At 44.4% G+C, this 27960-nt stretch overlaps 1 protein-coding gene across 3 annotated transcripts; it reads right to left on the bottom strand.

Moving 5' to 3' along the window:
• Positions 1-562: 562 nt before the first annotated feature.
• On the bottom strand, positions 563-27953 carry MRRF (mitochondrial ribosome recycling factor). Of its 3 annotated transcripts, XR_016312233.1 has the most exons (8): positions 27920-27953; positions 25542-25741; positions 14579-14734; positions 10214-10332; positions 7262-7353; positions 5792-5951; positions 1004-1536; positions 564-915 (listed from the first exon to the last, which is right to left on the bottom strand). XR_016312233.1 is itself a non-coding variant. In XM_089673544.1 (7 exons), exons 2-7 carry the CDS (start codon positions 25690-25692, stop codon positions 1459-1461), a joined length of 756 nt encoding a protein of 251 aa, XP_089529670.1. In that variant the 5' UTR covers positions 25693-25705; positions 27920-27944; the 3' UTR covers positions 563-1458. The 3 variants fall into 3 exon arrangements, 2 of the variants coding, with proteins under 2 accessions (XP_089529670.1, XP_089529669.1); XM_089673544.1 differs by having other exon boundaries at positions 563-1536; positions 25542-25705; positions 27920-27944; XM_089673543.1 differs by having other exon boundaries at positions 564-1536.
• Between the last annotated feature and the right edge of the window lie 7 nt (positions 27954-27960).

Here is a 27960-nt window from a genome sequence, read left to right as displayed (position 1 = left end):
CTGTCATAAGGGGGGGGGACTCGGCTGTCATAAGGGGGGGGGGACTCGGCTGTCATAAGGGGGGGGGGACTCGGCTGTCATAAGGGGGGGGGACTCGGCTGTCATAAGGGTGGGGGACTCGGCTGTCATAAGGGGGGGGGACTCGGCTGTCATAACGGGGGGGGGGGGAAACTCGGCTGTCATAAGGGGGGGGGAAACTCGGCTGTCATAAGGGGGGGGAAACTCGGCTGTCATAAGGGGGGGGAAACTCAGCTGTCATAAGGGGGGGGAAACTCGGCTGTCATAAGGGGGGGGAAACTCGATTGTCATAAGGGGGGGGACTCGGCTGTCATAAGGGGGGGGGGACTCGGTTGTCATAAGGGGGGGGGACTCTAATGAGAAGGGAGGGATTCTGATGAGGGATTTGGCTGTCATAAGGGGGGGGGACCCGGCTGTCAAAAGGGGGGGGGACTCGGCTGTCATAAGGGGGGAGGGGGGAAACTCGGTTGTCATAAGGGGGGGGGAAACTCAGCTGTCATGACGGGGGGGAAAACTCGGCTGTCATAAGGGGGGGGAAACTCGGCTGTCATAAGGGGGGGGAAACTCGGCTGTCATAAGGGGGGGGAAACTCGGCTGTCATAAGGGGGGGGAAACTCGGCTGTCATAAGGGGGGGGAAACTCGGCTGTCATAAGTCATAAGGGGGGGGGAACTCGGCTGTCATAAGGGGGGGGGGGAAACTCGGCTGTCACAAGGGGGGGCCTTCTATGTGCTACAAATGCAATTCACTGCTGGAGAATGGTGACATCGCTCCCTTGGTCAGGTGACATCGATTCCTTGTTCAGGTGACATCGCTCCCTTGGTCAGGTGACATCGCTCCCTTGGTCAGGTGACCTCCATCCCTTGGTCAGGTGACCTCCATCCCTTGGTCAGGTGACCTCCATCCCTTGGTCAGGTGACCTCCATCCCTTGGTCAGGTGACCTCCATCCCTTGGTCAGGTGACATCGCTCCCTTGGTCAGGTGACATCGCTCCCTTGAATCTAACAAGGGGTAGGCCACCTTAGCACTGCAGCTCAGCCAAAACTACAAATCCCATCATGCCTTTGCCTCTTGGAGTTGTGCATGTGGCTGTCAGTCTTGCAATGCTTCATGGGACTTGTAGTTCCACAAGAGATTGGGTGCTGAGGTTGCCTACCCCTAAACTATTGGGCCAAGCACTGTCATAGTGGAGGAGGTCACAAGCCCCCCCCCCCAAAAAACTCGGACCACCGGGAGGCCCATCCAAAGTGACGTAAGAAGACACGCAGGTTCTCCCGCACAGCCAGAACAATCTCGCTTCATAAATTGACCCAGTTCACCTTTTTTTTTCCCACAATGCAGTAAAGGAAATCCTCCATGTGGTCTATATCTGCATCATTGCCAGTCCAGACAGTTTCTTCTCTGTATCCCGCCAGCCAATGACCACAGACACCCGTCCCCTTCATTCCAAGAGTTCCTTGGTCTTGGATGTCAGCTGCTTGTCCATGTCTGCTGTCGTGTCATCTGTCATCTGCTGGATCTGCAAATAACAGGCCTGGGTTAGACATGTCAATCCAGAAGAAGCCAGGATGCTCCTACTACCAGCTGTTACAGGCCATTCGAAACAATACATGTCCACTAAATGCCGGGCACTTTCACCCCCCTTCCTGCCCAGGTCAATCTTCAGCTTTCAGCGCGGTCACACTTGGAATGACAATATTGCGGTCATGCAACACTGGACCCATAGGAACATTTTTAACATTTTTTTTTTGTACAAAAATTGAGCTTTTTTTTGCTGGTATTTAATCACCACTGGGTTTTTTATTGCTAAAAAAAAAAAAAATAAAAATAAAAAAAAATAAATAATTTTAATATTTCTTCATTTTCCAAAAAACTCGCCATGCCTCTTACTAAATATTTATAACGGAAATGAAGAAAAACGGTTTATGGGTTTTTTTACATTTTTTTTTTTACATACTGTCACCAGTGCAGTACAGCATCATTATATAACTCGCGTGAAGGTGATCAGGGACACTGACTGGTGACAGAATAAAAAAAAAAGGTGAAAAAACAATATTTAAAATTTCTTCACTTTCCAAAAAATTTAAACTTCAAAAAACTTTTTTTTTTTTAAAAAAAAAAAAAAAAGGAAAAAAAGTAACAAAAACCCACAAAAAACTTTTTTCTTTATTTCCGTAATAAAGATTTTGCAAATAAATAACCAAATGGAAATTAACTTTTTTTTTTTTTTACATACTTTAACCAGTGCAGTACAGCATCATAACTCGTGTGAAGGTGATCAGGGACACTGACTGGTGACAGTATATTAAAAAAAAAAAGTGAAAAAACAAAACAATATTTAAAATTTCTTCACTTTCCAAAAAATGTAAACTTCAAAAAACGCTTTTTTAAAAAACAAAAGAAAAAAAGGAAAAAATCTAACAAAAACCCATAAAAAACTTTTTTCTTCGTTTCCGTAATACATTTTTTGCAAATAAATAACCTAATGGAAATTAAGAAAAACTTTATTTTGGTTTTTTTTTTAACATACTGTCACCAGTGCAGTACAACATCATTATATAAAACTCGTGTGAAGGTGATCAGGGACACTGACTGGTGACAGAATGTAAAAAAAAAAAGTGAAAAAACAATATTTAAAATTTCTACACTTTCTAAAAAAAAAAAAAAGAAAAAAAAAGGGAAAAAAATGTAACAAAAACCCACAAAAAATGTTTTTCTTTGTTTCCGTAATAAATATATTGCAAATAAATAACCTAATGGAAATTAAGAAAAACTTTTTTTTTTTAAACATACTGTCACCAGTGCAGTACAACATCATTATATAACTTGTGTGAAGGTGATCAGGGACACTGACTGGTGATAGTATGTTAAAAAAAAAAAGAAAAGTGAAAAAACAAAACAATATTTAAAATTTTTTCACTTTCCAAATAATGTAAACTTCAAAAAACTTTTTTTTTTTAACATACTGTCACCAGTGCAGTACAACATCATTCTATAAAACTCGTGTGAAGGTGATCAGTGACACTGACTGGTGACAGAATGTAAAAAAAAGTGAAAAAACAATATTTAAAATTTCTTCACTTTCCAAAAAATTTTAACTTCAAAAATTTAAAAAAAAAAAAAAAAGGTAAAAAAGGTTAAAAAAAAAGGTAACAAAAACCCACAAAAAAACTTTTTTCTTCATTTCCTTAATAAATATTTTGCAAATAAATAACCTAATGGAAATGAAAACTTCTTTTTTTTTTTTTACATACTGTCACCAGTGCAGTACCGCATCATTATATAACTCGTGTGAAGGTGATCAGGGACACTGACTGGTGACAATATATTCAAAAAAAAAAAAAGTGAAAAAACAAAACAATATTTAAAATTTCTTAATTTTCCAAAAAAATTTAAACTTCAAAAAACTTTTTTTTTAAAAAAAAAAAAAAGAAAAAAAAGGGAAAAAAAAGGTAACAAAAACCCACCAAAAACTTTTTCTTCATTTCCGTAATAAATAATTTGCAAATAAATAACCTAATGGAAAGAAAACTTTTTTTTTTTTTTACATACTGTCACCAGTGCAGTACAGCATCATTATACAACTCGTGTGAAGGTGATCAGGGACACTGACTGGTGACAGAATGTAAAAAAAAAAAAAAGTTAAAAAACAAAACAATATTTAAAATTTCTTCACTTTCCAAAAAATATAAACTTTAAAAAACTTTAAAAAAAAAAAAAAAAAAAGAAAAAAAGGGAACAAAATGTAACAAAAACCCACAAAAAATTTTTTTTTACATACTGTCACCAGTGCAGTACAGCATCATAACTCGTGTGAAGGTGATCAGGGACACTGATTGGTGACATTATATTAAAAAAAAAAAGTGAAAAAACAAAACAATATTTAAAATTTCTTCATTTTCCAAAAAATTTAAACTTCAAAAAACTTTTTTTTAAAAAAAAAAAAAGAAAAAAAAAAAGGGAAAAAAAAGGTAACAAAACCCACAAAAAACTTTTTCTTCATTTCCGTAATAAATATTTTGCAAATAAATAACCTAATGGAAATGAAGGAAAACATTTTTTTTTTTACATACTGTCACCAGTGCAGTACAGCATCATTATATAACTCGTGTGAAGGTGATCAGGGACACTGACTGGTGACAGCATGTTAAAAAAAAAGTGAAAAAACAAAACAATACTTAAAATTTCTTCACTTTCCAAAAAATAGTAAACTTCAAAAAACTTTTTTTTTTAAAAAAAGGAACAAAATGTAACAAAAACCCACAAAAAATCTTTTGTTTCCGTAATAAATATTTTGCAAATAAATAACCTAATGCAAATGAAGAGAAATGTTTTTTTTTTTTTTTTTTACATACTGTCACCAGTGCAGTACAGCATCATTATATAACTCGTGTGAAGGTGATCAGGGACACTGACTGGTGACAGTATGTTAAAAAAAAAAGTGAAAAAACAAAACAATATTTAAAATTTCTTCATTTTCCAAAAAAATTAAACTTAAAAATTTTTTTTAAAAAAAAAAAAGAAAGAAATGTAACAAAAACCCACAAAAAAAAACTTTTTTCTTTGTTTCCGTAATAAATATTTTGCAAATAAATAACCTAATGGAAATTAACTTTTTTTTTTTTTTTACATACAGTCACCAGTGCAGTACAGCATCATAACTCGTGTGAAGGTGATCAGGGACACTGACTGGTGACAGTATGTTAAAAAAAAAAGTGAAAAAACAAAACAATATTTAAAATTTCTTCATTTTCCAAAAAATTTAAACCAAAAAACTTTTTTTTTAAAAAAAAAAAAAAGAAAAAAAAGGGAACAAAATGTAACAAAAACCCACAAAAAATTGTTTGCTTCCGTAATAAATATTTGCAAATAAATAACTGGTGACAGAATGTAAAAAAAAAAAGTGAAAAAACAATATTTAAAATTTCTTCACTTTCCAAAAAATGTAAACTTCCAAAAACTTTTTTTTTTTTTTTTTAAAAAAAGGGGAAAAAAAGGTAACAAAAACCCACAAAAAACTTTTTCATCATTTCCGTAATAAATATTTTGCAAATAAATAACATAATGGAAATGAAGGAAAACTTTTTTTTTCTTTTTTACATACTGTCCCCAGTGCAGTACAGCATCATTATATAAAACTTGTGTGAAGGTGATCAGACTGGTGACAGAATGTCAAAAAAAAAAAAAAAAAGGTTTTCTTCATTTCCATTAGGTTATTTGCAAAATATTTATTACGGAAACAAAAAAAGTTTTTGTGGGTTTTTGTTACATTTTGTTCCCTTTTTTTCTTTTAAAAAAAGTATTTTGAAGTTTATATTTTTTGGAAAGTGAAGAAATTTTAAATATTGTTTTGTTTTTTCACTTTTTTTTTTAACATACTGTCACCAGTGCAGTACAGCATCATTATATAAAACTTGTGTGAAGGTGAACAGTGACAGTATGTTAAAAAAAAAAAAGCGACAAAACAAAACAATATTTAAAATGTCTTAATTTTCCAAAAAATTATGAAAAAAAACAAAAAAAAACATCAAAACACTCACCATGCCTCTTATTAAATACCTCAGACTGTCTCCTTTTCAAAAAGTGGTCATTTGGGGGAGGGGGGGGGGTTGTACTTTCCTGACGTTTTCAGGCCTCAAGAAAGGGATGCAGGCGAAATACAAACACATTTTTCTTTTTTTTTTACGGTGTTAGAATTGCAAACACAATGGCGGTTCTCCTCCAACAATCTACACAGTCCAGCAGAACCAATGTTTCGCCCTCCATTGTCTTACCTGTTTTTCTATCAGTCTAATGGTGTCCTCTGATACTACATCCCTGGACATTTTTACCTCCTGAACGGCCCGGGTGCGGATCTTCCGTAGAGAATCCTTTGATTTGTTTGTCAGTTGTTTCGCTAGCTTCACCAGATTCTCTCTGTGCTCCCGCGTTACCCTGACAAAAATCATACACCGGGTATAAGAGGAAGAGATACACAAATGTAACCACTTCCAGTCCGGACGCTTTCACCCCCCTTCCAGTCCGGACGCTTTCACCCCCTTCCAGTCCGGACGCTTCCACCCCCTTCCAGTCCGGACGCTTTCCCCCCCTTCCAGTCCGGACGCTTTCACCCCCCTTCCAGTCCGGACGCTTTCACCCCCCTTCCAGTCCGGACGCTTTCCCCCCCTTCCAGTCCGGACGCTTTCACCCCCCTTCCAGTCCGGACGCTTTCACCCCCCTTCCAGTCCGGACGCTTTCCCCCCCTTCCAGTCCGGACGCTTTCACCCCCTTCCAGTCCGGACGCTTTCACCCCTTCCAGTCCGGACGCTTTCACCCCCTTCCAGTCCGGACGCTTTCACCCCCTTCCAGTCCGGACGCTTTCACCCCTTCCAGTCCGGACGCTTTCACCCCCTTCCAGTCCGGACGCTTTCACCCCTTCCAGTCCGGACGCTTTCACCCCCTTCCAGTCCGGACGCTTTCACCCCCTTCCAGTCCGGACGCTTTCACCCTCTTCCAGTCCGGACGCTTTCACCCCCTTCCAGTCCGGACGCTTTCACCCTCTTCCAGTCCGGACGCTTTCACCCCCTTCCAGTCCGGACGCTTTCACCCCCTTCCTGTCCGGACGCTTTCACCCTCTTCCTGTCCGGACGCTTTCACCCCCTTCCAGTCCGAACGCTTTCACCCCCTTCCAGTCCGGACGCTTTCACCCCCTTCCAGTCCGGACGCTTTCACCCCCCTTCCAGTCCGGACGCTTTCACCCCCCTTCCAGTCCGGACGCTTTCACCCCCCTTCCAGTCCGGACGCTTTCACCCCCCTTCCAGTCCGGACACTTTCACCCCCCTTCCAGTCCGGACACTTTCACCCCCCTTCCAGTCTGGACGCTTTCACCCCCTTCCAGTCCGGACGCTTTCACCCCCCTTCCAGTCCGGACGCTTTCACCCCCCTTCCAGTCCGGACGCTTTCACCCCCCTTCCAGTCCGGACGCTTTCCCCCCCTTCCAGTCCGGACGCTTTCACCCCCTTCCAGTCCGGACGCTTTCACCCCCCTTCCTGTCCGGACGCTTTCACCCCCTTCCAGTCCGGACGCTTTCACCCTCTTCCAGTCCAGGCCAATTTTCAGCTTTCAGAGCTATCACACTTTGAATGACAATTGCGCGGTCATGCAACACTGTAGCCTTAGCATTTAAATTTTCCACATTTTCATTTGGAGGAGCCTCACTCTTGGAAAATGATGAGGGAAAAAAAGAGGAATCTTAAATGACTCACTGCGGCACAGGAACGCGGATGACAGCGCCGTCCAGCTCTGGGTTAAGGTTCATCTGACTCTGCTTCAATGCATTCATCACTGCAGGGGCACTCTACAACCAAGAAAACGCATTCATAAACTTGCAGATACCTTAAGAGGAACTCCGCTTTTGTTGAAGAAAAAAAAAAAAAAAAACAACCCTCCCCTTTGGGTGATCTATGTACATTGCAAGGATTGTAACCAATTTTGTGGCAGATTCCTACCTTTTGTTATTCTGGAGAAATAGCTGTTTGGTTGTCTGTGTCCAAGAGCAAAATAAATGTGAATGGGAGTGACTTTATAATTATCAATCAGCAGGGGCTCTAATGAGGAAAGTGGCAGGGTCTGCATCCCTTTAGACAGGATTTTCCCTTTGGACAGGATTTTCCCTTTGGACAGGATTTTCCCTTAGGGGGTATCTTACCAAAAATGAGATTTTGTTGCAGGGGATGCCCAAAATCTGACTTGCATCTTAGTGCAGACCTCTGGGAAAATCAGTGAGCCAATTATACAAGCAGGAAATGACATTTCTAAGGGGGAAAGGGGGGGGGGCTATACCATAATGTATACAGAACACCTCCAGGTTGCCATATTACATTTTACAGAAAATCCCAGCGCTGCAGATTAAAAAAGGAAAAATAATTTTAATAATATTCAATTACAATATGACTTGTGCAGCAATTGTGTATGATACATACATACATACACATACATACATGCATATACATACATACATATACACACATATATAAATTGATTTTTTTTTTTTTTTTTTTTTTTTTTTACATTTCCTATTTTTTTCCCAATGAAAGTGGAGTTACCGTTTCAAGTGTTATTATTCATTCAACCAATTAACTTTGATCCCAGATCACCCTGCACTGGACAATGAAAGGAGAAGCAGCACAGTGACGAGCACATCCCTCTGTCGCTCTGCTCTCTCCTCCTATTAGCATGCTTCTTATCAGCACATGAACCGATTGGGGGTCTTGTATTGCATCTCCCTCTCCTAGTCTGATCTTTGCTGTACAGGGACTGCAAGAGGATACCACCAGGTCACATTCAGGTACTTATGCTGCTTGTGTTTAAAGGGTTACTAAACCCAGGACCCTGCATTCACTGTATCCGCTCTCCACGGACCCCGCATTCACTGTATCTGCTCTCCACGGACCCCGCATTCACTGTATCTGCTCTCCACGGACCCCGCATTCACTGTATCTGCTCTCCCCGGACCCCGCATTCACTGTATCCGCTCTCCACGGACCCCGCATTCACTATATCCACTCTCCACGGACCCCGCATTCACTATATCTGGTCTCCCCGGACCCCGCATTCACTATATCCGCTCTCCACGGACCCCTGCATTCACTATATCCGCTCTCCCCAGACCCCGCATTCACTGTATCCGCTCTCCCCGGACCCCGCATTCACTATATCCGCTCTCCCCGGACCCCTCATTCACTCTATCTGCTCTCCCCGGACCCCGCATTCACTATATCCGCTCTACCCGGACCCCGCATTCACTATATCCGCTCTACCCGGACCCCGCATTCACTATATCCGCTCTACCCGGACCCCGCATTCACTATATCCGCTCTACCCGGACCCCGCATTCACTATATCCGCTCTACCCGGACCCCGCATTCACTATATCCGCTCTCTCCAGGTCCCGCATTCACTATATCCGCACTCCCCAGACCCCGCTTTCACTATATCTGGTCTCCCCGGACCCTGCATTCACTATATATGGTCTCCCCGGACCCCGCATTCACTATATCTGGTCTCCACGGACCCCGCATTCACTATATCTGGTCTCCACGGACCCCGCGTACACTGTATCCGCTCTCCCCGGACCCTGCATTCACTATATCCGCTCTCCACGGACCCCTCATTCACTATATCTGCTCTCCAGACCCTGCATTCACTATATCTGGTCTCCCCGGACCCCGCATTCATTATATCCGGTCTCCCCGGACCCTGCATTCATTATATCCGGTCTCCCCGGACCCTGCATTCACTATATCTGGGGGGTCCGGGGAGACCAGATATAGTGAATGCAGGGTCCGGGGAGACCAGATATAGTGAATGCAGGGTCCGGGGAGAGCGGATATAGTGAATGCAGGGTCCGGGGAGAGCGGATATAGTGAATGCAGGGTCCGGGGAGAGCGGATATAGTGAATGCAGGGTCCGGGGAGACCGGATATAGTGAATGCAGGGTCCGGGGAGACCAGATATAGTGAATGCGGGGTCCGGGGAGACCAGATATAGTGAATGCGGGGTCCGGGGAGACCAGATATAGTGAATGCAGGGTCCGGGGAGACCAGATATAGTGAATGCAGGGTCCGGGGAGACCAGATATAGTGAATGCAGGGTCCTGGGCTTAGTAACACTTTAAAACGATTCTAAAGATTAATTTTTTTTTCCCCGTAATATAACAAACATGTCTATACTTACCTGCTGTGTGCAGTGGTTTTGCAGAGAGCAGCCCAGACCCTTCTCTTCTCGGTTCCCCTGCAGGCTCTCCTGTCTGTCAGGTGCCCCCACAGCAACCAATTTGCTATGGGGGCACCCGCTGTTTCGTGTGTTCATTCTCACACGGAGCCGCGGCTTAGAGCCACCCCCCCATTGCCTGTCTGCCTGTGATTGACCTCACTATTCAAAGTGGACCTTCCCCCTAAATATACACGTATTACCTCTTCCTTTTCCCTCTCTCATATTTGGATATGTAATTATTTGATCATTTTACTAAACTTGTGCTTTTCTGTCTTTTTCACCTATGGAAGATTGACATCCCTTCCCCAATGTGCTGTAGGGCTTTGGGTACTGGCACAGTCCAGGGGTACATCTGCGCTCATGATAGGGGGGTCCCCATTTTGATTTGCCCTTTTTCAAAAATCACACAACTTGATGAGGCTTATCGTACCCATGTAACTCACCTCAGGAAAGCTTGACATGTTGATATGGAAAAGTCGAGGAGACTTCACGGTGATCTGTCCCAGATGACTTATTGGGAATCTGCCATCTTTTGTTGTGACAACAATATGATCAAAAGCACCTGGAAATAAAGTTCAATTTCACTTGTAGCAAGCAAGGCGCATACATACATGTAACAGCACATACGAATCTAGGAAAAGTGTAGGTCTTTTAACCACTTCCGGTCCGGACACTTTCACCCCCTTCCTGACCAGGGCAATTTTCAGCTTTCAGCGCTATCACACTTTGAATGACAATTGCGCAGTCATGCAACACTGTACCCAAATTAATTTTTTACCATTTTTTTGAGACAGATAAAGCTTTATTTTGGTGGTATTTATTCACCGCTGGGATTTTTATTTTTTTTGCTATGTAAATGAAAATGTCCAAAAATTTTGAACAAAAGTGTTTTTTTTAATAAAATTTTGCAAATAAATAATATTTCATCATAAATCTTTGTCAAAATTTATTCCGTTATTTTTTTAGTAAAAAAAACAAAAAAAAACAAAATTAGCTTATAACCAAAAATTATAATTTTTAAACATTTTTTTTTACATTTTTATTTTTTTACATACTGTCACCCTAGCAGTACAGTGTCACCATGGTGACACTGTACTACTTGTGGGGGGTGATGAAGATTTTTTTTTTTTTTTTTTTTACACTGATTGCTTTTACACCCATATAGGATGTAAAAACAATCATTTCTCTTTCTCTCTGTCTGTGTTCTTGCACTCATTGAGAAGTACTGAGTGAGCTGTGATTGGTCACAGCTTGTCACATGGTACAAGGCTGTTGTGAATAGCCTTGTACCATGTGACCTCTGTGATCATTCACAGATTTCACACGTAGTAAGCAATGATGTCACAAGTGACATCTTGCTTACTACTTTGCATGTGATCACTGATTGGCCAATCAGTGATCACATGATCGGGACCTCGTAGAGAGGTCCCGTCCGACGATCGGTGTTTCACTGTGTCCGGAGGACACAGCGGGCACCGGATCGCAGTGCTGCGCGCTCCCAGGGAGCGCGCACAAGCAGGGTGCGGGGAGGCCGTTCATAAACGGCCACCCGACCCTGCACTGCCACCGTCCGGCCGTTTATATGCAACGGCCGGTCGGGAAGTGGTTGAAGCAGAACGTCACCCTCTCAATCAGCATGGACTATATGTAATCCTTATGCTGCTAGCAATAGTAAATACACTGATCAAAAAATAAAGGAACACTTTTTAATCAGAGTCTAGCATCAAGTCAATGAAACCCCTGGGATATTGATCTGGTCAGGTAAGTCGCAGAGGGGGGTGGTAATCAGTTTCAGCTGCTTTGGTATTCATGAAATTAACAAGAGGTGAACTAGATGGGCAACACTGAGACAACCCCAAAAACAGGAATGGTTTATCAGGTGGAGGCCACTGACTTTTTTTCCCTACTCATCTTTTCTGAGTTTTTCTCAAGTTTTGCATTTGGCTAGGGTCAGTGTCACTACTGGTAGCATGAGGCCACACCTGGACCCTACAGAGGTTACACAGGCAGTCCAACTCCTCCAGGAGGGCACATCAATACGTGCCATTGCCAGAAGGTTTGCTGTGTCTCCCAGCACAGTCTCAAAAGCATGGAGGAGATTCCAGGAGACAGGCAGTTACTCTAGGAGAGCTGGACAGGGCGTAGAAGGTCCTTAACCCATCAGCAGGACCGGTATCTGCTCCTTTGTGCAAGGAGGAACAGGATGAGCACTGCCAGAGCCCTACAAAATGACCTCCAGCAGGCCACTGGTGGGAATGTCTCTGACCAAACAATCAGAAACAGACTTCATGAGGGTGGTCTGAGGGCCCGACGTCCTCTAGTGGGCCCTGGGCTCACTGCCCGGCACCATAGAGCTGGATTGGCATTTGCCATTGAACCCCAGAATTGGCAGGTCCACCACTGGCACCCTGTGCTTTTCACAGATGAGAGCAGGTTCACCCTGAGCACATGTGTCAGACGTGAAAGGGTCTGGAGAAGCCGTGGAGAACGTTCTGCTGCCTGTAACATGGTTCAGCATGATGGTGGTGGGTCAGTGATGATCCTGGGAGGCATATCCATGGAGGGACGCACAGACCTCTACAGGCTAGACAATGGCACCTTGACTGCCATTAGGTATCGGGATGAAATCCTTGGATCCATTGTCAGACCCTACACAGTGGGTGCAGTGGATCCTGGGTTCCTCCTGGTGCAGTGGGTCCTGGGTTCCTCCTGGTACAGGACAATGCCCAGCCTCATGTGGGGAGAGTATGCAGGCAGTTCCTGGAGGATGAAGGAATTGATACCATTGAATGGCCCTCACGCTCGCCGGACCTAAATCCAATAGAACACCTCTGGGATATCATGTTTTGATCCATCCAACAACGCCAGGTTGACCTCAGACTGTCCAGGCAAAAATCGCTCCAGATCTCGCAGAGATGCTGGAGGTAGAAAACGAACACAAACTCTGTTCTCCAAAATTGACCGTAGTGGCTCTGATATTAAGGTCCGTCGGCTGCGGCACCCAGGGAAGGTGCGAGACTTTGTCTATATGCTCCTCAAACCACCAGCTGTGTGAATTGGAGTATTATCGTCATGATAAATGGCGCTGTCCTCGGGAAACAATGTCTGCACCATGGGGTGAACATGGTCGGCCAAAATTTTGTACATAATCGCTGGCAGTGAACCTATCTTTCAGGCTGATGATGGGGCCTGCAAGAACACCAAGATATGGCTCCCCAAACCATGATTGCGCCACCACCATGCTTTTCAGTTGGCACAAGACAGTCCTGGTCATAAGTCTTGGGATGGTGTTCATCACACGTAAACACGTCCGGTGGTTTGGAACAGTGTGATGCTCAATTCCTGGGACCATATTACAGTCTTCCATTGATCGATAGACCACCATTTATGGGCGTTTGGCAATTGCAGTTCGCCCATGAATGTTTTGCTTATGGAGTTCCCTCCGCTGAGGGGGCTTTGGAAGACTGAGATTGAGCTCTGCAGTCATGTTTGCAGCAGTTGTTTTCTTATTCCAGGTCACAATCCTGCGCAATGTCCTTTTGACTCTTTCGGTCAGTTTACCATGAGGACCGTGCTGATGCTCATCAGATGACGTTTTCCCAGAAACTGTATATGCAGGGGGGGCATTTGCCTAGGGGGGGCATTTGCCTAGGGCGGCACTTTTAAGGGGGGAAGCAGCATTTTTCAGGGGGGCAGCGTCACCCCCAAAGGAAGGGATGGAAGAAGGGACACATGCACCAGGTGGGATCTGAGAGAGGCTGTGTGCTGCTTGATGGTGTATGCAGAGCCTGACTCATTCCCAGGGATGTCCGGAGCCGTGCAGGTGAGTGTCTTCTCTCTCGCAGGGTCGGGGGCATTGCCAGTGTATGGGAGGCGGTGGTAGAGGAAGGCTCTCTCAGGCGTGGGGGAGGAAGGGGGGTTGTTGGTCGGTGTCAGGGTCTCTCCTTGGGGGGGGGGCAATTTTTGTGTTGCCCAAGGCAGCCCGACACCTAAATACACCACTGTGTATACGCCGCCATAACCTTTGATACTGGACCTGGCGACACGGCAAATAAATTGGCAACTTCAGTCACAGAGGGGTCAGCTAAGCGGCTCCAACAATTTGCCCTCTTTGAAGGTCAGTAAGCTCTGACATGACTCCGTATTAATAGCAACTCATGCAGTGAATGAGGAACATGAGGCTTCCTACCTGCTAGCTAGGTGTCTCATCGCACAGTGGAAGCAAAAGTGTGTTACGTCACTTGCGCTTTCAACACGAAACATGCCGTCACTTTCACGCCTGCAAATCATGGAGAGTTTTCATATTTTTGTCCGACGTCTGTAGTTGTATCACATTTGTATGCGGCCAGAGAATGCGCAAACTACCTGCATCCAAGGGACAAGCCAGGGTCCTAATCAGGTGTAACCACTCCGTGGTGGCGATTTGTATAGAAACAGATTACATTTTGGCTCTAAAATGTACAAAATGTGACTCTTCTAGTCACTTCTGAACATTTCTAGAGCGGGGGTGCTGGTTAGGGTTTGGGGGGGTGCAGAAGAGGAGGTAAAGAGTCTCAAGTCTCATTGTAAGAAACACAAATCTATTCCGCTTCATGCTTGCTGATCTGTAAAATTGAAAAGCAGACAACTGGCTTTTTCCTACAGTATTCATTTTTATTAAGCCGTTCACAAGGGGCGGAGCTTCTACAAAAAGGGTATCGCCATTCACACGTGCTTAGGGCAGAATGGTGCCGAGACCAACAATAGCTGGAGCCGGCGATGTGCCCCATCATGTCGTTACATCAGCAAAAAAAAAAAACATCGCTTACCCGGAGAGGTTCTGATATTCAGGTTTTTGGTAAAGTCTTCTTTCAGGTTGTCCAGAACGGTTCTCATGTCGCACTCCACATCTTTCAGATCGATAATTTCTTCAACTAAAGAAGCGTTGATGCTTATTTTTGCTGAAGCGTGTTTCTGGCTTTTGCCTAAATGAAAAAAAAAAAAAGAAAAAAGAAAAAAAAAAAAGCTTTTAGAACACCGAGGTCTTTACGTATCTTCCTGCCAAAGGTGACAACCGTATTCACACTGGAGATAGGAGACCAGTATAGGAAAAGAATGGGTACCTTTTGGTGGTTATACCGGAGGTGATAACTGCAGCTGCGGGCATCACCCCGTACTGTTTTCTTTTTATTATATCTTTTATTAAATTTTTTATACAAATTTTATATTTTTTATTAAATTTTCTTTATAAAATACACTGCAAAACAACCATATAATTCTTATTACATCATACACATTATCCCCATTCCCTCCCACTACCCCCCTCTCCCAGTGCAAAAATCCCTGTCCAATTTCATCTTACCATCTTTTTCCCCTCCTATTAGTCTAACCATGTACAGTTGTGTTGAAAATAGCAGTCAGACATCACTAACCGTTTAAATCCTCTATGATTGGCTGTTACAGCGATCACATAATCAGGACCCTCTGCTACTGGCTCCTGATCCTCACTGTGTTGGGGACTGCGTGGTCAGCATGTGATAATATATGTGGCAGCAAGGGAGAGGCCCCACTGTCGTACTACCACATACAGTTGTGTTCAAAATAATAGCAGTCAGACATCACTAACCGGATCAATCACTGTTTTTGGTGGAAATGATATTTCTACATGGCAAATAATTTCCTAGCAGGTGTAGTAGAGTAATAGAAATCCAACAGACCCAACAGTCATGACATGCATGCTGCTGATTCTGTGTCATTGAATCACTCATTGAAAGGGGCATGTTCAATATAATAGCAGTGTGGAGTTCTATTAGTGAGGTCATTCATTCTTTGAAAAACAGGTGGCAATTATTGCCCTTATTTAAGGAAGGAAGGCAGCAAATGTTGTACATGCTGGTTACAGTGCATTTCTCTCTGAAATTCTGAGGAAAATGGGTCGTTCCAGACATTGTTCAGAAGCACATCTTACCTTGATTAAAAAGTTGATTGGAGAGGAGAAAACATATAAAGAAGTGCAGAAAATGATCGGCTGCTCAGCTAAAATGATCGCAAATGCTTTAAAATGGCAACCAAAACCTGAAAGACGTGGAAGAAAGTGGAAACTACCATTGGAATGGATAGAAGAATAGCCAAAATGGCGCGGACTCAGACAACAATCAGCTCCAGGAAGACGAAAGAAGGTGTGACGTTCCCTGTGAGGACTGTTACAATTAGAAGACGCCTATGTGAAGCCAAGCTATCTGCAAGAAGCCCCCGCAAAGTCCCACTGTTGGGAAAAAAACGTGTGCTGAAGAGGTTACAATCTGCCAAAGAGCACATTGACTGGCCTAAAGAGAAATGGCGCAACATTTTGTGGACTGATGAAAGTAAGATTGTTCTTTTTGGGTCTAGTGGGCGGAGACAGTTTGTCAGACGACCCCCAAACACTGAATTCAAGCCACAGTACACTGTGAAGACAGTGAAGCATGGTGGTGCAAGCATCATGATATGGGGATGTTTCTCATACTACGGTGTTGGGCCTATTTATCGCATACCAGGGATCATGGATCAGTTTGAATACATCAGAATACTTGAAGAGGTCATGCTGCCTTATGCTGAAGAGGAAATGCCCTTGAAATGGGTGTTCCAACAAGACAACCACCCCAAACACACCAGTAAACGGGCAACATCTTGGTTCCAGACCAACAAGATTGACGTTATGGAGTGGCCAGCCCAACCCCCAGATCTTAATCCAATAGAAAACTTGTGGGGTTACATCAAAAATGCTGTTTCTGAGGCAAAACCAAGAAATAGAGAAGAACTGTGGAATGTCGTCCAATCATCCTGGGCTGGAATACCTGATCACAGGGGCCAGAAGTTGGGCGACTCCATGCAACACAGATGTACAGCAGTTCTCAGAAACAGTGCGACTACAACCAAATATTCATGAAGTCATTCAAAGGAAAGCAAAATCTTCAAACATTTCTCAGTTTATATAGTGAATGTTTGAGTTTGTAAAGAAGAATACAAACACTGTGATTTTTTTGAACCGTCTAATATTCACTTTTCTTCCATTTGTTTAGAGGAACAACACAAATTTGATATATTTTTCTTTATGTTTTGATTTGGAATAGAATGTGTCGTGTTCCCAATGCATTTGTGTGGATGGAAATAAAAGCTATTAGAAGGATTTTCAGCTTTATTCACTTTTTTCAACACACTGCTATTATTTTGAACACAACTGTATATAAATCGATTTAACCATTTAAATTCTCTGACTCTGTTACCGGGGAGGGGGACTTTTCATTCTTAAATATTTTTCTGATGTTTTAAACTCATACCATCTACCCCACATATTTCTAAATGTTCCCATTTCATCTTTCTCCATGTAACAAAGTTCCTCCATCCCCTTAACATATTCAGTTCTGTCTATCCAATCCCTCATTGTTGGAGGGTCCTGGGCCTGCCAAAACGCGGGGATTAAACCTTTTGCCGCGCTAATCAGATGGTATAAGAAGCTATTTTTAGATTGTTTTATTGACATCTCTGTTTTTATAGAAAAGACACACCCACAGATCAATCTGAATAGATGTCCCCCAAATCTCCCGTATATGGTGAATTATCTTTTGCCAAAATACCTGAATTTTTGGGCACTCCCACCATATGTGAGCCATTGTCCCTATTGCCCCACATCCTCTCCAACATAAAAGTGATAGCTCTTCACGCTGTTTATGTGCCACACTCGGTGTGCAATACCATCTAGACAAACATTTAGAATTCATAGTAACTATATTCGTGTTCATCACCCCGTGCATTAACTTCACCCCTTGGCACCGGCGCCTCCTGGCCCTTTAAGGGTCTCAGAAGCCAGGAGGCGGGGTTTAACCACTTGAGCTCCAGAGGATTTACCCCCCTTAATGACCAGGCCTCTTTTTGCTACTCGGCGCTGCACTAATTCAACTGATAATTGCGCGGTCATGCAATGCTGCACCCAAACGAAATTTACGTCCTTTTTTTCACACAAATAGAGCTTTCTTTCAGTGTAATTTGATCACCTGTGCGCTTTTTATTTTTCACGCTATAAACAAAAAAAGGCCAAAAATTTTAAAGAAAAACAATATTTTTTACTTTCAGCTATAAAAAATATATAGTAAACTCAAAGTTGGTTATAAATTTAGGCCAAAATGTATTCTGCTCCATGTTTTTGGTAAAAAAAATCCCAATAAGTGTATATTGATTGCTTTGTGTGGAAGTTATAGCGTCTACAAACTATGGTATAGATACTGCAATTTACGCCATTTTTCTGCTATACAGCGCTGCGCTAGTTTAACGGACAATTGCGCGGTCATGCAATACGGTACATAAATTAAATTTACATCCTTTTTTTCCCCACAAATTGAGCTTTCTTTTGGTGGTATTTGATTGCCTGTGCGGTTTTTATTTTTTGCGCTATAAAAAAAAAAGCCTGACAATTTTGAGGAAAAAAAAACAATATTTTGGAATTTTTGCTATAAAACATGTCCAGTAAAAAAAAAACTGCAAAAATAAAATTTAGTCATAAATTTCTGCCAAGATGCATTCTGCAAAAAAAAAAACCCAATACGTGTAAATTAAGTTTACGTGAAAGCTATAGCGTTTACAAATGGTGGGAAAGATACTGGGATTTTTAGTTTTTTTTTATACTAATAATGGCGGCGATCAGCGAATTATGGCGGCGATCAGGGACTTATGGCAGCGACCAGCAACTTATGGCGGGACTGCGGCGGACATTCTGACATTGGGGGGTACTGACTTAGGGTCACTGACATCCCCAAAAACACTAATACAGTGATCAGTGCAAAAAAAAAAAACACTGACACTGTACTAATGGCAATGGGGAGGAAGGGGTTAACTTTATTTTGCAGGGAAGGGTTATAGGAGTGAGGGGAGTGTTTTACTAGGGGGCGGGGTGTGTACTGGGCGGGACAAGGCTGATCGAGAAAGAGCAACTCTTCTTTCTCGATCAGCTCATCCTCGAGCTGACAGGGAAGTGACAGACAGCACAGCTACTGCAGCTGTGCTCTCTGTCACTGATTGCCGCTGATCGCCGGGACATAGCCGCTAAGGAGCGGCTGTGACCCGGCGACTGACATCTGCGGCGGTGATCGGCGGGACAAATAGGGCGGGCGCGCGCCCCCTATTTGTTTACAAAACACACGTTTTAAAACGTGGTTTTGCCTGTGAGTGCCGCCCTGCCGCTGTATATGTACAGTGGCTGGGCGGCATGCGGTTAAGGGTCGTGTCACCGCCGTGATTCGCCGTCACATGATCGGGAAAGGTCCCGATCGAAAAAGGATATCGGGACCTTTCCGTGAGTACCGGACATGTGTGCTGGAAGTGCGCAGGGCGCGTGCTCTCAGCACATATGTTTTTCTTAATTGCACGCAAATGTGCGGCCGCTCGGCGTCAAGGCCCAGACGCCGGGAGGCCGCACATTTGTGTGCGGCTGGCGCTAAGAGGTTAACCCAGGGGTGGGCAAACTTTTTGACTTGAGGGCCGCAATGGGTTCATATATTGGACCCGGGGGCCGGACCAAGAGTAGATGAATGATGTGTATGTGTCATCCATAGTAAGCATAGTAATTAATCCCCCATATAGTAATTCATCCCCCATAGTAATTCATCCCCCATATAGTAATTCATCCCCCATATAGTAATTCATCCCCCATAGTAATTCATCCCCCATATAGTAATTCATCCCCCATATAGTAATTCATCCCCCCTATAGTAATTCATCCCCCATAGTAATTCATCCCCCATATAGTAATTCATCCCCCCTATAGTAATTCATCCCCCATATAGTAATTCATCCCCCCTATAGTAATTCATCCCCCATATTGTGTCAATTCACTTACCTTTGCTCCGCGCGTTCCTCTCGCCGTGTTCCCGCGCCGTTCCGGTGTAGCATGAAAATCTGTCTCCTATGAGGATCTGTCCCCCTCGACGTATCTGCGCATGTGCCAGTTTCAGGCATTAGCAGCCGATCGGCGATCTCCGGCACATGCGCAGATACGTCGAGGGGGACAGATCCTCATAGGAGACAGATTTTCATGCTACACCGGTCTTCAGGGCGGACTGTGAGAGGAGCCTAGCTCCGCGGGTCGGATTAAAAGGTCCGCCGGGCCGTATACGGCCCGCGGGCCGTAGTTTGCCCATTGCTGGGTTAACCCCTTGATGTCGATGTAACACAAATATGCGGCCTCACAGAACTGGGCTTTTTTCCTTGGGGGCCGCATATTTGTGTACCCGTCTTTGTGCTGGGAGCGCGCCGCACGGCGTGCTCCCAGCACAAAGACTGTGGTGTCACTGAGAGCACCGGGTCCCGTTCTAACGATCGGGGCCCGGACTCCCAATTCCGGGTCACATGATCGCTGTGATAGCCTCTGATCGGCTATCACAGTGAAAATACACTGTACAGCCGGGCCCCCATGTGTTTTTTCTCCCTCTGCGAATGGAGGAGAGAGATACATTGTATCTCTCTAACTCCCAGCATAGAGGGAAAAAAAAAATGTTTGTAGAAAAAAAATATATATATATTAAAAAATAAAGAAAAAATACCTAGATGAAGGTTTGATCTAGTTCAGTGCCAGGGTTAGTGTATGGGTCAAGGTCAAAAAGTCAGTGTCAAACGTCAGGATTAAAAAAAAAAAAAAAAAAAAAGGTATCAGTGTCAGTTAGTGTCAATGTCAGTGTGTTTTAGGTAAAAAAAAAAAAAAAAAAAAAGACAAAATCAAAATGCGCACTATTGTTTCTGGGCTGTACTACGGGTACAAACAACATACAGATATATATGATATTGCTGCAATTGTCAAGAGCTGGAGAATTTATTTTGGGTTGTTCTTTGGTGGTAGGTTATGGTAGTAACAAGAAACACACAGCTAAATTTAAAAAAATATTTTGTTTTTTACTATTTTGGGCCAGTTTTCCTTTCATAATAAAAAAAATCAGGAGATATCCATTACCATTTACCACCAAATGAAAGCCCAATTTGTCCTGAAAAAAATGCGGTATAATTCACCTGAATGTACAAAGTAGTTGTGATGATATGTACGGTTTTACTAACACATGTCAACGTTGCAAAATTGTGCTTAGGCATTAAGATTTGTTTTACCCTTAGGCGTGAAGGGGTTAAACATTTTCCTCTTCCGTTGATCATTAATTTTTGTACCCAATTCTCTTTCCCATCCCTCCAAGAACGACGGGGATCCATCTCCTACCGGTTCAATCAGGATCTTAAAAATCCTAGATGTTATATGTTCACAGCCAGTCTTAGGCTCCATGTACACTGCGGCTGATAAATTCACGTTTAGGAGCTTTTCTGCGTTTTTTTCAGCAGCCCCTGAACTCTCCCTAATGTTTTCCTATGTGTCCGTGTACACATCGTCGTTTACAGGCAGTTGCGTTTACAGTCGTTTTTTGAATGCACCAAACTTGCGTTCAGGAGTAGATTTTATCAGCATTTCAAACATCAAACGCTTGTAAACGCGGCTAGCATTTGGAAACTTTTTTAAACTCTTCCATTTCCAGATGCTGTCCAGAGCCTTTTTTCATCATGAGAAATGCATGCAAAGCGTTTTCCCGGTACTCAAATGGACCCGGTACACCATACTTTGAGGTTTCGCATGAAAGAAAATATATTAGATGCTGCTGCAATAATTTCTGCACAGAAATGAGCCGGAACACATCCAAACACCACAAAAAAAACAGATAATCTCAACAAATACTGCTCTCTCTGCTTCTGCTCTCTTGATTTCTCTCAAAATGTCTGAAATAGTTAATAATTTACCATTTTCTAGTGCATTCTGGAAGTTCTCCGGTGCTTATCTTTAAAAAAACGCTCATAAATGCGGTATGCAAACGCGGCAAAACTGACGTTCTTTAACCTGCGTTTTCCTGCTGTCAATTTCCAGCGTTCAGAAGAGCTCTCCAAATGCACCGTGTACATGGAGCCTTGGAGCGCAACAGTTTTTCAAATGGGAGCATGTCTCCCGTCGCCCTCAGCGGCCGAGGGTGCGTTGAGACAAAAATGTCCCAAATGGCAGTATCTCAATTCATCTAAAACAGAAAAAAAAAAATCACTTTTCTTCTTTAATTCATGAAAAGTGCATAACTTCCCCTTTCTCTACTACATCTCCCAAACGTGCATTTCTATGTTTAACCCCTTCTCACCGGCGCCTCCCGGCCCTTTAAGAGTTTCAGACGCTGGAAGGCGGGGCGGGTGGGGCGTGGTTTAGGGATCATGTGACCGCTGTGACGGTCTCCCAAACGTGCATTTGTATGTTTAACCCCTTCCCGCCGGTGCCTTCCAGCCCTTTAAGAGTTTCAGACGCTGGGAGGAGGGGCGGGTGGGGCGTGGTTTAGGGATCATGTGACCGCCGTGGCACGTCATCACGGCGGTCACATGATCGGGAAAGGTCCCGATCGAAAGAGCAGATCGGGACCTTTCCGTGAGTACCAGACATATGTGCTGGGAGCGCGCAGAGCGAGCGCTCTCAGCACATATGTTTTTTGTTACATGAACGCAAATGTGCGGCCGCTCGGCGTCTAGGCCCAGACGCCGGGAGGCCACACATTTGTGTGCGGCCGGCGTGAAGGGGTTAAACTGTCCTGTTTTCTTTTCTTCTTGTACAGGCAATCGGAGCGGCTAACTAGCTGCTCGATTGCTTGTACAAGCAGCGAGAGGGGGTGTCCCCCCTGACACCTTCCACGGCTCTCTCAGTAGTTTCCCTCCCGTCGGGAGTCCCGAGTGATCAGTCGGCACGTCCCCCAGCTGGCTGGACAGCCGAACAAAGCTGGAATCGGCTTTGATCTGCTCTCCTTTATAGTAAACCAGAAGCCTGACATCACTTCCGGTTCATTCTTGGCGCTATTTTTAAAAATCTAAAAGCATTCAAAAACACTGATCTTGGCGTTTCAAATGCTTTCAAGTGCGGAGGAGGAATTTATAGACTCCAGATCCCTCCATAAAGAGTACCTGTCACTGCCTGTTACTGTCACAAGGGATCTTTACATTCCTTGTGACAGCAATAAAATTGCTAAAAAACGAAAAATTAAGCGCACCCCCCCCCCCCCAGGTGAATGCATGCATCGGTGCCACACGCATGCAAACAGCGATCGTTCCACACATGTGAGGTATCGCCGCGAGCATTAGATCTTGGCCAGTAATTCTAGCACCAGATCCCCTCTGTAAACCTGTAAAGGTTTTTAAAAGTCTCACCTATAAACAGAAAACTTTCATTTAGAGCCGTTGCACAGGCGTGCGCAATTTTAAAGCGTGACATCTTTGGTATCTATTTATTCAGCGTAACATCATCATCTATATTTTACAAAAAATTGGGTATTTTTTTTTTTTTTAAGTGTATATTTTCCCAATAATTGCATTTGAAAAACCGCTGCGCACATACCGTGGGACATAAAAAAAAAAAAAAAAAAAAGGCAAAAAACGCCAATTTATTCTCTAGGGTCTCTGCTTTAAAAAAAGCAAATAGCAAATAGAAATGTAAACAAAAAGCGCCAGAAATGGCTTGGGGCTGAAGTGGTTAAAGACCAGCAGACAGACCCAGTGATGACATTGCTGGGTCTCAGAGGAGGCATTTCTTGAAAACAAAACAATTTGATTCACAAATTTGAATTGAAATGTTTATCGGGGGGGGGGGGGGTGGAAGGGTGGCTTGTCTGCATTTCCTGCACACCACGCCAGCACTGAGGTGTGAACTGAGCACACAGACAGCAATTGTTTTCTGTGCATCCTTGGGGTGATTGGTGTTGATGAGGTGCATAAATAATGCCAGCCACCCCATAGTGTGAGTGGGCCCTAAATCAGATAAACACATTTCAGGTGTATGGAAAGAAAAAGTGTTACTACAGATTGTCTAACAGATTGTTTTCTTTATAAAGCAGCCACAGCGTGAGTAGAAAAGCCTGTCTCCTGCCAGCATGCTGCAGAGAAGAACTCATGTTATCTGGAGGGAAGCAGTGGTCTCTCTGCAGAGGTCTGACACACCCTCTGAGTCAGTGGCAAAATCTCCAATCAGCTGAGAGCATAAGCTTTTCTGAATACGGGTCATAAGTTTGGAACAGGGGGCTCCAATCTTTCCATACAAAGGGCCACTTGACTGTCTTTAAGACTTTAAGAGGTTTTTAAAAATTTAGACCATGCCCCATCGTTGGTATAAGTGGGAGGAATAGTGCCCCATCGTTGGTATAAGTGGGAGGAATAGTGCCCCATCGTTGGTGTCAGTGGGAGGAATAGTGCCCCATCGTTGGTGTCAGTGGGAGGAATAGTGCCCCATCGTTGGTGTCAGTGGGAGGAATAGTGCCCCATCGTTGGTGTCAGTGGGAGGAATAGTGCCCCATCGTTGGTGTCAGTGGGAGGAATAGTGCCCCATCGTTGGTGTCAGTGGGAGGAATAGTGCCCCATCGTTGGTGTCAGTGGGAGGAATAGTGCCCCATCGTTGGTGTCAGTGGGAGGAATAGTGCCCCATCGTTGGTGTCAGTGGGAGGAATAGTGCCCCATCGTTGGTGTCAGTGGGAGGAATAGTGCCCCATCGTTGGTGTCAGTGGGAGGAATAGTGCCCCATCGTTGGTGTCAGTGGGAGGAATAGTGCCCCATCGTTGGTGTCAGTGGGAGGAATAGTGCCCCATCGTTGGTGTCAGTGGGAGGAATAGTGCCCCATCGTTGGTGTCAGTGGGAGGAATAGTGCCCCATCGTTGGTGTCAGTGGGAGGAATAGTGCCCCATCGTTGGTGTCAGTGGGAGGAATAGTGCCCCATCGTTGGTGTCAGTGGGAGGAATAGTGCCCCATCGTTGGTGTCAGTGGGAGGAATAGTGCCCCATCGTTGGTATCAGTGGGAGGAATAGTGCCTCATCATTGGTGTCAGTGGGAGGAATAGTGCCCCATCGTTGGTATCAGTGGGAGGAATAGTGCCCCATCATTGGTATCAGTGGGAGGAATAGTGCCCCATCATTGGTATCAGTGGGAGGAATACTGCCCCCATCATTGGTGTCAGTGAGAGGAATAGTGTCCCATCATTGGTATCAGTGGGAGGAATAGTGCCCCATCATTGGTGTCAGTAGGTGGAATAGTGCCCCATCATTGGTATCAGTGGGAGGAATAGTGCCCCATCATTGGTGTCAGTAGGTGGAATAGTGTCCCATCATTGGTATCAGTGGGAGGAATAGTGCCCCATCATTGGTGTCAGTAGGTGGAATAGTGTCCCATCATTGGTATCAGTGGGAGGAATAGTGCCCCATCATTGGTATCAGTGAGAGGAATAGTGTTCCATCATTGGTGTCAGTGGGAGGAATAGCGCCCCATCATTGGTGTCAGTGGGAGGAATAGAGCCCCGTCATTGGTATCAGTGGGAGGAATAGTGTCCCATCATTGGTATCAGTGGGAGGAATAGTGTCCCATCATTGGTGTCAGTGGGAGGAATAGCGCCCCATTATTGGTGTCAGTGGGAGGAATAGCGCCCCATCATTGGTGTCAGTGGGAAGAATAGAGCCCCATCATTGGTATCAGTGGGAGGAATAGTGCCCCATCATTGGTGTCAGTGGGAGGAATAGTGCCCCATCATTGGTGTCAGTGAGAGGAATAGTGTCTCATCACAGGCAAACAAAGGGCTGCATCTGGCCCGCGGGCCACAGTTTGGAGACCACTGCTTTAGAGAAAAACAGCCTCAAAATTGAAATCAGCATATCTGTGTTAGACACCCCCCCCCCCCCGTCCACACACCCCTTAAGTATATTAGTCTTAGTTTAATGGAACACAACTCACCTTTGCTGCTTTTGGCAGCCAGCTGTCTACTCAGACAGGCCCCGGGGAGCTGTTGCTGTCGGACCAGGAGTGCCGCTTTCCAGGAGCACGCCGCCACGGATCTCAGCTGCTGTAGCGCCAGCCCAAACTTTCCCAAACCCATCAGTGCCATGGCAGGATCTCGGCTGTAATGATTCGGCAAAACGCAGAGGATGAGATTTCTGTAGAAGAAAGGAACGCTGCGATGATTATTCATGGTGACAACCCCGCTGGGGATGCTAAGCTATGGTGGTAAAAAGAGACAAAGTCACCACACCCAATCCATGAACTTGGAATGGAGGTGTCGCTCTGTAATATTCGGGTCCAAATACTAATTTATTTCAGTGATAGATTGTCTGCAACGCGTTTCGGGGAATATAACTCCCTTCATCAGGGCGTACAATGTATGAGGGCTCAGCCATGACAACGTCGCTGGATGTTAGAATCAGTGATGCACTGATGCCGATACCAAGTATTTTCATGAGTACTTGTAAAAACACTACTAATACCTTAACCGATACTTTACACCGTGCGATTGGCGCTAATGGATGCAAATCGCACCGCAAAAGATTAGCATGCGATTCAAACAGGAAAGCGATTTCTTTCTTTCCTCCCCTTGCAGAGATGGCAGTTCAGGCTAGACGGCATCTGATTGGTCAGCAGCTGGTAGTATTTTCACAAGTAATTAATAAATACTCCGTATTGAATCGCATTCCTGTTCAAATCGCACCGCGGCGTGATTTGAACAGGAAGGCGATTTCTTTCTTTCCTCCCCTTGCAGAGATGACAGTTCGGGCTAGACGGCGTCTGATTGGTCAGCAGCTGGTAGTATTTTCACAAGTAATCAATAAATACTCCGTATTGAATCGCATTCCTGTTCAAATCGCACCGCGGCGTGATTTGCGTCCATTAACGCAAATCGCACAGCAAAGACTAGCATGCGATTTGAACAGGAAGGCGATTTCTTTCTTTCCTCCCCTTGCAGAGATGACAGTTCAGGCTAGACGGTATCTGATTGGTCAGCAGCTGGTAGTATTTTCACGAGTAATCATGAAAATACTCCATATTGAATAATATAAATACTGTATAATTCCTGTTCAAATCGCACCGCGGCGTGATTTGCGCCCATTAGCACAAATCGCACCGCAAATGTTAGCATGCGATTTGAACAGGAAGGAGATTTCTTTCTTTCCTTCCCTTGCAGAGATGACAGTTCAGGCTAGACGGCATCTGATTGGTCAGCAGCTGGTAGTATTTTCACAAGTAATCAATAAATACTCCGTATTGAATCGCATTCCTGTTCAAATTGCACTGCGGCGTGATTTGCGTCCATTAATGCAAATCGCACCGCAAAGATTAGCATGCGATTTGAACAGGAAGGGGATTTCTTTCTTTCCTCCCCTTGCAGAGATGACAGTTCGGGCTAGACGGCGTCTGATTGGTCAGCAGTTGGTAGTATTTTCACAAGTAATCAATAAATACTCCGTATTGAATCGCATTCCTGTTCAAATCGCATGCGATGCAATTTGCGTTCGCAAAGTATCACTACTCGGTATCGGCGAGTACTTGACTGAAAGTATCGGTACTCATACTCGCTGATAAAAACCCCGGTTATCGGTAGATTCCTAGTTTGAATGTTACAGGTTATCCCAGGTTCTGTCAGCAGTTGGCATCGATGGTTGAAGCTGGAGGATGATCATGACGGGCAGGCAGCTAGCTAGCTGGGGGGGGGCAGCAATGGCGCCCTGGGTATTGATGACAAAATTTGCATGACAACTACGCAGGGGCAGTAAGGGTCCCTAAGAGGGTGACAAGTGCGGAAAAGTGCCTGGTCCCAACAAGGCTTCCTAACAGAGGACGCCATGATTTTGCAAAGAGCAAGGAGCGTTCAGAAAGTTGTGTTTGCAAATGCGGCCAATGAGGCGATCCATGCGCACGGCGCAGGTAAACCTTGGGCTTTAAATCTGCAGCTTTTACCAAAATATACCCTGGCGATCCTGCCAAGAAGGGCCTGGTTCAGGCGCTTCCTGTCACAGGTGACAACCGTATCCCAAATGTGCTCCTGCGTTGTCACATGGGTCCCCCTGGACACTACAAGCAGGCGGGCTGACACATATTGTACAAGCATGGTCCACCGTTGTCACTATGGGGAATGATGGACTATGGGGGACATGGCAGACAGGAAGTGGCTGGAGATCAGCAGCACCGAATATATATATATATATACACACACATACTATATATATGACACAAATATATATACATACACATCCCCCCCCCATTGGAAATATAAATCAGTCACCCCATACCCAGCCCCCCAGTCCCTGTCCCCTCATTCAGAGTCCCCTCCATGCAGTCACCTCTTCCCCAGGACACTTCCAGGCTCTGGTAATGTCATCAG

This window comes from Staurois parvus, unplaced genomic scaffold (genome assembly GCF_062004578.1).
Source record: "Staurois parvus isolate SC_StPar_1 unplaced genomic scaffold, SC_StPar_1.0 ptg000140l, whole genome shotgun sequence".
Taxonomy (NCBI): Eukaryota; Metazoa; Chordata; class Amphibia; order Anura; family Ranidae; genus Staurois; species Staurois parvus.
Note: the sequence above shows the minus strand (reverse complement) of the source record. Positions and strands in the feature narration are given on the sequence as shown.

Coding starts and splice junctions, on each gene's coding strand:
- MRRF (XM_089673543.1), bottom strand. CDS start 25,692: ATGGCACTGATGGGTTTGGGAAAGTTTGGGCTGGCGCTACAGCAGCTG. Junction 10,333..14,578: donor GAATATCAGAACCTCTCCGG/GTAAGCGATGTT, acceptor CTTTATTTCCAG/GTGCTTTTGATCATATTGTT. Junction 5,952..7,261: donor ATCCGCGTTCCTGTGCCGCA/GTGAGTCATTTA, acceptor GATTTTTGTCAG/GGTAACGCGGGAGCACAGAG.